Below are 11,206 nucleotides of genomic sequence, written 5' to 3' on the forward strand. Positions count from 1 at the left end.
GGAAGGAAGGAAGGAAGGAAGGAAGGAAGGAAGGAAGGAAGGAAGGAAGGATATATACTTCCATCAGCTCCTATGGTCTTTCATCCACTCAGACCTTCTCTAAATATCCTCTCTCATCTTACTACCTGATTTGTCCCTCCCCCATTCATAAATACCAAGGAAACACCTTAGCCTTTTAGTAGGACCACCTCCCCTATACCATGTTTTCTTTAGGACTGAGAGAACTTTCTAAACCCCTGCTGTTGCCTCTGAAGAACCATAACTGGACTAGTCTCTGAAATAAAAGTTTATAAGACTATATCTTTCTTTGTTATATAGAGTATGTATTGTTTATTTTCAGTGGACAATATATCCTTTTCTCCTTCTTATCCTCTTTCTTTCCAGAGCACACAGGGTGAAAGCCGTGTAGTTAAATGTAGGGCTGAGCGCATGGGAATCTGATCCATAACTAGGAATTTTTGCACCGATAGCAAACGCCACAAACTATAATGGAAAAAGCTTAAAGAAGTACACTCTCGGTTGAAGGTAGAAGGAACAGGTCCAAATGTGGAAATAGCCTCCTTGTACCCAATGGGGGTGGCTTGTTTTCACTAAGTAGTCTTGTTGACTACTTGAAAAAGTTCTGTTGCTTCTACAAAAAAATTACAAATGATTAGAACGTTCTAAATTTGGTGCAGTGCCTTTGATCATCTCATTCTAATTATAGCTCTCCCCTCCCTTCCAAAACCCCTGAGTATGTCTGCCAAGTCTCACCAAAGCCATGAGAACCTGCCGTCCAATATGATAGACTTGCTTCTCTGTGAGGTCATAGAGGAGGCCATCCATCGTCATCACATCCTAAAGAGAGTAAAGTAGAGAAGAAAGAAAGCAATTCATCATGGATGTTCCATAACAAGTTGGCCCAAGCATGGTGACAGAAGGAAAGACAGAGATGAAATTTTTTTAAAAGATACATGGAAGGACAGAAACACTAAAAACTAGAAACAGATAAAGACCAAGTGAAAAATATAGTAAGTAACATGAGCAGAAATAAAGAGATACAGCAATATAGACTTTCAGATAGATATACACAAAGGAAAGAGGACAATGAATGGAACACAGGAAATTGATGAAATGTTTACAGGAAACGAATTGGGATAGTGATGGGAATCATATAAAAAACCCAAAATAATCACAATGACCATAAAGTACATGCAAAGGACATTTGTACATTTAATTAGCCCATTAGTCAGCGATCTTTTTTTTTTTTTGATGCTTGTGTTTGGGTCTAGGTGATAAGCAGTGTATAGGACCTAGTTTGGAGGTCAGTGGGGGAGAATTGGAGGAGGATGGGCTGCCCAAAAACTTGTCTTAATCATCCTGACCCCCTCCCCAGCTTGTCATTCTGCCTCCATCTGTTTCCAGATTATTCTGTAGTCAGGCCTATAATTTTATCAGTGTAGGGAGCTCCCTGGTAAGAAAACTCTCTAACAATACAGGTCAGCAACTCAATTCTAACTAGCAGTCCTAGAAAATTGGTTAGGGTATGGAGAAATTAAGTTACTTAACCAAGATCATAGCCAACATGTATCAGTGGCAGAAGAATTCAGGTCCTCCTGGACCCTGGGACTATGTCATGTGGCCTCTCTAACTCCAGATAAATGAAATCAAAGAGCATGAGTGAGTATGGCAGATAAGCCAAGGAACATATGAAGATGTACCAAATAAATAAGTAAAAATATTTAAATAAAACATGCATGCTGTTCATTTTTCATACTTGGATTATTAGATCTCAGATCACAAAAACCAATCAGTCAATCATTACAGACTTATTACATGACTATCATGTACCAAGTGCTGTGTGATGCACTGAAAACACAAATAAATAAGTAAAACATCCCCTGCCCTCAAGGAGCTTGCAATCTCACTCATGGGGAGATAAATATTTTCAGCACATTGTGGTAGATGAATAGATATTCATTCAGGTTTATAACTGGATGGGTGGACCAGAAAACCAAGGAAATGAGCAGAATTTTTGAAAGGAAGAAGGTGGAGGTTTGGGAAATTTCAGAAAAAGGAATTCAAGATGGAGGGGCAAGGTTTCTAGATATTTTAACTTAATAATATGAAATTCTCCCCAAAAGTCATATTCATAATGACTAGGAAGGTCAAACCAATACAATGCAACTCTGACAGAATTTCTAAAGCTGGAAAGGCTTCAAGTACAATCGTGAGTACAAAGTGTTCACTCCTTCTCTTCGACGATCAACTTATGTAATCATATAAAGAGATATCACCAGTAGGGTATCACTACACTAAATGATGTGTTTCAAGGGGCCACTGTGAAATAGGGATTTATTGAATATTTTTTGTTTGGCCCTAAAGAATGCAAAGTATAGGGGGCAGCTAGATGGCGCAGTGAATAGAGCACCAACCCTGGAGTCAGGAGGACCTGAGCTCAAATCTGACTCCAGACACTTAACACTTACTAGTCATGTGACCTTGGGCAAGTCACTTAACACCAATTGCCTTGCCTTCTCCCCTCCAAAAAGATTTTTTTAAAAAGATGGGTCTAGCAATCTGCCCAGGAAAAGCTAAGTGAATGAAAAATGCCTATTGTCTATGCTGATATGTAGCTTTGTGGGCAATCCATCTATAATTTTCTATGGTGTGGACAGGCACTACAAATGGACCATGAGATGCTCCTAAAGTTGAATGGAATGGAGAAAGTAGGTTGACTGCGTTTTTGAAATTGTGTAGTGCTTTCAATGATCCCAAGCTGCCCATTGACACCCAAAAAGACATTTTTAACATTAATATTCTTCCGGTGATTGTTATTGTGGGACCACCAGAACCTCTAAAGAACCAAAATGAAAAGTGACTCAAAGAGAAATGGGACCCAGGGGAGCTGTAGGTACTAACAATGGCTTGTGAGAAAGGACATAAAATATATCAGCCTATAAATGTATGGTGGAAAATCTTCATAGGACAGTCAAATTGCAATAATGAGTGACAAGAGATGTACAACCTGATTGCTAAGCTATTATCACTTAATATAGAAAAAGGCATCCAGTTTTTGGTGTTGATTTGCTATGGAGGATGCATTTAAGGTCATTGAAAAGAATTGATAAGAAGGTTTGGATGTGTTACAATTCACGCTAGGACCCACATCACTGAGATCATGAATCCTTTGAAATATTGAGCATAATATGAGATTGAGAAATAAATGCACCTTTTCTGAGTCAACATCTCTAGAAGCTAAAGGTAGAACTAAAAAAGGAAGACACAGTTTGGTTTGAAAACTTAGGAAATAATCAGGAAATTTCCACATCTCTCTTGTCCTTAAACCAATCTTCTTACACATACATACATGTACACATACACACACATATGCACGGGTGCACTCACACACACACCAGCTCACCCGGCGGCAAGTCCAAAGAAAGTTGAGCAGGTCACCCTGGGTCACATCCTCCAATACCATATAGAGAGGCAGCGTCTGTGTGCAACAGCCTTCAAGCTGGACCAAGTTCTTATGCTTGCCTAGAAAATGGTGGAACTGAATCCGTCCCAAAAAATCTTCAATCTCATGAAATCCTGCTGGTTCTGCCAAAGATAGGAGGAGACAGGGATGGTAAGCAGAGAGAATACCGTAGGTGTGGAGGAATCCATGGGGCAAAGAATAATGTCACCTAAGATTCTGCTGAGACCCCATGAAGGGGATATACTTAGTTGGTGGTCAAGGCAGATAAGAACTAGGTAGTTAGAAGGCTGTTTTGAAGCAGCTGATACTCATAATGCTGGAAACACCAAATCATAGACCTTAGAGCTGAAAGGCACTGCAAGAGATTGTCACATTGGAAGAATACTGAGCCAGGAGACTCAGATTGGAGGACTGGCGAAAGTGGACAATACTGCCACCTGGGAGGCACTGGAACCATTCAGGGGGGTGCTATTTTTTTTTTTTTAATGTGAAAAAAAAAAAAAAAACAACGTTAAAGTGTTAAAGAAAGTAGATTTCCAGGGGAACACTGAATAATTCTTTTTCGAAAAGGGAGCAGTAGTTTGGAAACCTCTGAGCTAGCTGCATGTTCTTGGGCTAGTCCCTTAATATCTCTGACCCACAGTTTCCTCATCTGTAAAAATGTGGCTGATAATATGGCCTCTTGCTTTGGGTGAACATGTTGTTCCTGGGATCACAGATTTAAAGGTCATCTAGTCCATTTCCTCATTTTACAGATCAGGAACTTAAATATATGTTTAAGTGCTATGCCCTTTTTATTATTCCACACTGACTTTTTTACAATTGGGGAAACCAAGGCCCAAGCTAGTCCAGTGACAAAGGAGGCACTAAAATTCTGGCTCCCTATCTCTCAGTGAAGTGCTGCTTTCACTATATCATTTTTTCCTCCACGTATAACTATGAAAATGAAAAGCCATATATGTTCTTTTATTAAATGGTAATCTAATGTATTTACTGCTTTTCAAACTGAGGGATTTTCACATTTGAATGTTATTACCACATGTGCTCTTTGGCTGCTTTGTTTTCCTTCCCTATAGTCCTCCTACCATCTTGGACTGCCGGTGAAAGAGACATCATCAGAACAAGGTCGTATTTGGGGAAAGGAGAAGCAATGGTCACACTAGAAAACTTAATTGGGTCACTAAATGTACCGTAGTATAGCTAGCATAGCCCTACTATCTGACTGAGAGAGGCTGAGTCGATATATATATATATATATATGAAGAGACAGAGACAGAGAGATACAGAGAGAGAGACAGAGAGAGAGAGACAGAGACAGAGACAGAAAGAGAGACAGAGGGCACAGGGTGAATTGAATATGAAGGGATATATCTAAAAAATAAAATTAAGGGGTGAGATAGGAATATATTGTGAGAAGGAGAAAGGGAGAAATAGAATTGGGTAAATTATCTCATATAAAAGAAGCAAGAGAAAACTGTTACAATAGAGGGGAAGAGGAGAGGTGAAAGGGAATGAGTCAACCTTACTCTCATTGGATTTGGCTTTAGGAGGTAATAACATACATATTCAATTGGGTATCTTACCCTACAGGAAAGTAGGGGGGAAGGGGTTAAGAATGAGGTGATGATAGAAGGGAGGGCAGATTGGGGGAGGGGGTAGTCAAAAGCAAACACTTTTGAAAAGGGACAGGCTCAAAGGAGAAAATAGAATAAGGGGGGGAATAGGATGGAGGGAAATATAGTTAGTCTTTCACAATATAACTATTATCGAAATGTTTTACATAACTGCACATGTATGACCTATATTGAATTGTTTGTCTTCTCCATGGGGGTGGGTGGGGAGGGATGAAGGGAGAGAATGTAGAACTCAAAGTTTTTAAAAACAAGTGTCAAAAAAAATTTTTACATGCATCTGGGAAATAAGATATACACGCAATGGGGTATAGAAATCTATCTTGCCCTACAAGAAGTGAGGGGGAGGGAGATAAGAGGTGGAGTGTGATAGAAGGGAGGGCAGACTGGGGGAGGGGTAATCAGTAGGCTTGCCATCTTGGGGTGAGGGGAAGGGAGAGATGGGGAGAAAATTTGGAACTCAAAATCTTGTGGAAATGAATGTTGAAAATTATAAGTAGAAAGATTCTGATTAGAAGAAAAATAAAGAGGGAGGAAGGAGCAAGGGAGACCTCCTTAGCTTACCTTTCAAAGTCTTAAGGACAATACTCTTAGGTTTAGCAGAGTCCCCAGTGTTCATCTTGGCCCGGTAGATGGCTCCACAAGTTCCGTTGTGGATCTCCTCCAGGACTTCAGAGATTTGTTCCCGGGGCACCTGCAGCTTAGCCAGAGTGGGCGCAGTGGCCTGTAAAAGGCCCTTCACTGAGGTCTGCTTCTGTGGCACAAAGATGTTTCCTCCAAGCCCGGTTGCTTCCCAGCTCAGACCCCGAGATGGAGGCATAGGGGCAATTCCTAAGGCAAAGAAAAGAAACACCTCAACTGAGATTCAGGTCTTTGCTGAATCTAGATGCCAGAGAAAGAAGGCCCAGAAGGAATATGCCAGAGATCCCTGCAACTCTTTTTCCTCTGACCAGTAATGTCCCTTAAGACCCAGTTTTACTACTGTTTTCCAAGGACCTTTCCAGGAGGTACCTCTGACCACCACACCAACATAAGAGGGTCCCCCAATAAAATGTCAAACTTGTTCCCTCTTATTTGGTCTTCAATAAGGATGAAAAATGGCGAGTCACCCACTATCCTGGGCTTAATTAATGTCCTGGCTTTTCTTCTCATTCTACTTGTTCTTTCTAGAATTGCAGGATAGTTTCTCAGAAGTTTGGTTTCAGGATAATGAGGACATCTCACCTCAACAGGCTCCCCAGAGCCTCAGGTACCCAAGTACTCATGGTAACTATCATGGAGACAAAGGAAAATGAAATGACTTCAACAAAGTCAAACTAAATGACTAATTCAGGGGGAGAAATTACTCTTTAATCAGTTTCTCCTCTGTGACTAGTTTCAGCCCATCAACCTGTGCCCTTTCCCTAAGGTCCTCAGTCTTTGAAGACCCTCTATACCAGTGGTGTCAAACTTGAAGTGAAACAGAAGCCACTAAACTATACACAAGGATCTCTGTGGGCCACACACTGACATGGAAAACCACATATTAATATTACCTATATCTTATTGTATTCTTATTTATTTTGTTAAATATTTCCAATGACATTTTAATCTGGTTCAGGCAGACTTGGGAGTGTTGTGGACCTGAGTTGAACTACAGCCAGTGTTGACACCCATGCTCTATACTTTCTTTTTATTTCTAGGCAGAATAATCCCTGCTCTAATTGGATAAAAAAATTCAATGTTTCCTTATTTTTAAATACCTCTAGGGAAGGAGAGCATTTTGTTGCTGTTGTTTTTCTCTCTCTAGGGCCTCACGTCCCTTCCAGGAAGTATTTTGTGGGTGAGGAGACTAGACCTACGTCATTGACATAGGAAATTTCCACAAGAAAACTCCTTCTACCAATGCTGAACAACTCTCTCTCTCTCTCTCTCTCTCTCTCTCTCTCTCTCTCTCTCTCTCTAACTTAGAACTTCAAAGAATTGCTTGGGGCACTAAGAAGTGACATTCCCATGGAAGGTATGTGTTAGAAACAGGACTTGAACCCAAGTGTCCCTGACTGGCTCCGTATCCATTACATCACACTGCCTCTAATCAGAAAAGTATTCATTATATTTAACCTAAACATCTCTAGTAAATTCATTTCCTCATATTATATCTTCAGTAAAACTAAAGAGCAGCTGGTCACCTACCACTTCTGGCTTAATAACCTTTCACAGACTTATATACTGTAATTAAGCCTGCACACCCTCAGTTATAAACTCTTTATAAGAAAAGGTGGAATTGGGCTATCCTACATACCAGGACAGAAACACACAGAGCCGACATAGTCTGAGTTCTCCTTTCTCAGCTCTAAAATATTTTCTGATATTCTGATGTAGGAAAAAGGAAATAGAACAGAAGGTCTCTGCCTTGAACAAGCTACTATGGTAAACACACAACACTGTGCTTCTTCAAAAATCCTGGGAGGTGAGATCATCCTCATCCCACCTCCCAGCTTTGATGTGCAACCTGGCAAGGCCTCTGAGCCTTTAGACACAAGCCCATCTTATCTCACTTTCCCACTCCTTCTGAAGAAACTTTGCTGGGCTGGGAAGTCCTTTCCCCCTGGCCTTTACCTTGGAGTCCAGGTGGCTGTCTCTGCACTCTTTGTCCACGAAAGTGGAGCCATAAGATGACCCCCAGAAGGATAAGGAAGGCAGCAACAAAGAGTGTGGGAACAATAACAACTTCGTACTGGTTCTCCCGTAGAACTAAAAAGGCAATTGATAGAGAAAAGAAAGGAAGTATAAAGGGAATATGGCCCAGAAATCCCATAACCATCTTCTCTCCTCTCCTAACTCACATGCAACTATATCTAAAGTGGAATCTCTGCTCCCCACCCAGAATTCCAAATGGCTTTACTCTTTAATCGTTCTATTGAGTGAACAAAAATTCCACTCTGGGTTGGACTGCTGCTGTCCTTCATATGAAATTTAAAGCTATTGTCAGAGATAAAGAGAAGGCAAGTTTGGAATTCTGATCGGCACTTTCCCATCTAGAGAGATTATCAGGGGTGTGCTAAAGGCAGGTCTAACTGGCTATCAAGAACCAGTTGCTAAATTTTCAGTGTGGGCATTTACACCTTAGAAATCAGCAGTGACAGGGGAGGCCAGGTAGCACAGCGAGTAAGAGCACTGGCTCCAGTGTCGGGATGACCTGGGAATCAAATCTGGGCTCAGATACTTAGCACCACACCCAGAAATAACTGTCCGTGTAACCTTAACTTAACCCCGATTGCTTTAAAAAAAAAATCAGCAGTGACTACAAATCAGGGGTTTATTTACTGTTTGTTGATTATCTAGATTTCATAAAGGGATGGAGAAAATGTTAGTAAGATAGATTAAACTTAAAAGTATTATGATCCAAAAAGGTGGGGGAGAAAGAGTTAGGTGGCATAGTGGATAGAACACCAGATGGGAGTCAGGAGAACCTGAGTTCAAATCCAGCCTCAGACACCTACTGCCTGTGTGACCCTGGCCAAGTCACTTAAACCCAATTGCCTCAAAAAAAATTTTGAGTACTTTTTTTTTCTCATAAAGCCCATTGTTAAGCATCTACCAGTACACCAATGCAAGGACCTTTCTTCTAGAAACCACCTTCATTCCCTCTGGGTTTCCAATATATGATTCCAACCAGCCTGAGCCTGCTTTCCCCTGAGAACCTCAATTTGATGTAAGTGATGTGATAGCCCGAACTTACTGCATAGCTTGTCAGTGAGTTTGCATTCCAGTAGCACCCTTGTCATCCTCCTTGCATCTCCCATTGTAATAGGGCTGCCACCTCCAGTGCCTGTCCTACAGGATGCATAGAATGTTCACATACGTGAACAATCCCACAGGGCTGGATGATTCTGAAACATGGGAGAGTAGGATCAAGTTTTTTCTTGTAATCATTACAGATCATTAGTCATTAAATCAATAAGTCTCCTGTAGTTCTTAGACATTCCTCTCTCTAATCTTGAGGCACACATTTTCTTATTAGTCTCTTACCTGACATCTAACCAATGTCCTTCATATTCTCCACTGTGGAGAGGGTATGGAGCTTTTTTCTCTCTTTTAACGAGTTCTCCTAGCAACACAGTAACCACTGTTAACAATGGTTTTTGCTTCTTCCCTTTAGGTGACTTTAAAATCTGTGCTATTCATTCCAAAACCTCTGTTTTGCAGATATATCCCTAAGTCAATGAGAAAGTGGTATCCAGATGTAAACTACAAACCAGACCATAATTCCAAGCATCATACGGGTTTCATTGCATTCATTTCCATCAATGTCCAGGTTTGGGTATTCTACCCCCGACCCAGGTATAAACTAGAGATAGCCAAACATCTTTATTATCCAGCTATTCACTGCTTACATTACTGTGGCCCTGGGCTAAGTGTGTACATTCCACTGTGTAACATGCGACATTAAGGTCATTTTCCCCGAAGTCTTTACTCCAACATTCTGGTACCACCCAGCTTAGGCGGCCCTTAAGCTGTCTGAACATGATGTCTCTCCCCTATTATACTTGAATGTACCAGACTTTCTCTACTCTTTGTCATACTTAATACTATATAATCTGGGTTTCACATGAAATACCTTGACTCTGATCTTTCTTCCTGTAGTGGGAGTGGCCTCAAAGTTCACATTGAAATGAATCCAGAGCTGCTTGCCCTCTTGTCTGTATTTCAGCATATTTTACATTCTGCCTGTGATTACTTAATATAGTCTCCACTTCTATGAGGTCACAAAAAGTCTACTCATTTAAGGGCTATACTTCTTACTGATCTGGAATATAATTATGCAGTTCACTTGGCTTTAACTATTATCAGATTTCACAACCTATTTTATTGCTATTTTGGTGGGAGTTTCCAGTTAACAGTGCTTCCGTTAACTGAATTATACAATACCATATTGTACTATATCATGAAGATGATACATAATTTATATAGTCTTGCCTTGTGTATTATGTATATTTTTTATATTTCATATTATATATACATTGTATAGAGTATATATATATTATATCTTGTGTTGTATTCACTTATTAATTCTTTTTTTTTTTTAAGCAATTGGGGTTAAGTAACTTGCTCAAGGTTACACGGCCAGGTGTTTCTGGGTGGATGCTAAGTGTCTGAGCCCGGATTCGATCCCCCAGGTCATCCTGACACTGGGGCCGGTGCTCTTACTCACTGTGCTACCTGGCCACCCCATCATTTATTAATTCTAATAACCGTGGAGACACTTGGAGAGCCAGATTTTTCCAGGGCTCAGGAATATATTTAATCAGTACAAAGAATTTACTACCTCCTAACCCCAGTTTCTGATCCTATACTCATTTTCCTGGATCTGCCTTGAACTTGTAAATGGGTATGATATTTAATAGAATTCATTCCCACCTATCTTAAAGGAGGGTCAGGTGTGTGGCTTGTTAACAAAGGCCCAGGTAAAAAAGAGTAGACAAACTGAAATATAGAAAAGGGGTACAGACAGCAGGGAGAGTTAAGACTTAACTTCGAGGGTTTAGACTTAGCAGAGGACCTTAAGATTAAAAAGACTGTGTGTGGGTAGGAGAAGCTCTACATGAGAAAGAGGGGAGGGCAGGGAGAGCATTTGGGACATTCAAAGGACTGCCTAGGAGTTATCTAGAAGTTTCTACAGAGCAGTTAGTTTTCTTACCACTATACCTCTTAGTCCTCCTTTTCAACCTATTATCAAAAGCAATTACATTCTTTCAAATAGCCAGCTTAATGAACTTGAGCCTTTAGAGCCCAAGCCTAAGAGCACAACACAAAGACAAAAGGTCATAGATGTAGCAATCATCTATTTCATCCTCCTCACTTTGCAAATGAGGAAACTGAAGCCCAAGGATTTTCTCAAAGGTACACAGGTAGTATATAATAGGAAGAAGGAAAGGAAAAGTGGAAAGTTGAACCAAATCCAGTGCCCTTTCCCTTACCAATACTGCTTCACAAGATAATAGGAACTAAGGGTCATTCAACAGTCAGCTAGCTCATTATCTACAAGCTGTGCCCAGAAACCAAATGATACACCCACACACACCCACACACACACACACACACACACACACACACACACACACACACACAC

General features: G+C 40.6%; 1 protein-coding gene across 1 annotated transcript in view; it reads right to left on the reverse strand.

Annotated features, from left to right (window-relative positions):
• The window catches only part of STYK1 (serine/threonine/tyrosine kinase 1), a 34,236-nt gene that overhangs the window by 11,927 nt on the left and 11,103 nt on the right, over nucleotides 1-11,206 (reverse strand). The window contains exons 2-6 of the mRNA XM_069101489.1: nucleotides 8,816-8,966; nucleotides 7,693-7,827; nucleotides 5,659-5,925; nucleotides 3,404-3,585; nucleotides 754-837 (exon numbers count right to left, since the gene is read on the reverse strand). Of these exons, the coding sequence (XP_068957590.1) occupies nucleotides 754-837; nucleotides 3,404-3,585; nucleotides 5,659-5,925; nucleotides 7,693-7,827; nucleotides 8,816-8,879 (732 nt within the window). The 5' untranslated portion in view covers nucleotides 8,880-8,966. The remainder of the gene's footprint in view (nucleotides 1-753; nucleotides 838-3,403; nucleotides 3,586-5,658; nucleotides 5,926-7,692; nucleotides 7,828-8,815; nucleotides 8,967-11,206) is intronic.

The sequence above is a fragment of the Petaurus breviceps genome, unplaced genomic scaffold (genome assembly GCF_028583685.1).
Source record: "Petaurus breviceps papuanus isolate PSGF00001 unplaced genomic scaffold, PetGlider_PUasm1.0 470, whole genome shotgun sequence".
NCBI classification, from domain to species: domain Eukaryota; kingdom Metazoa; phylum Chordata; class Mammalia; order Diprotodontia; family Petauridae; genus Petaurus; species Petaurus breviceps.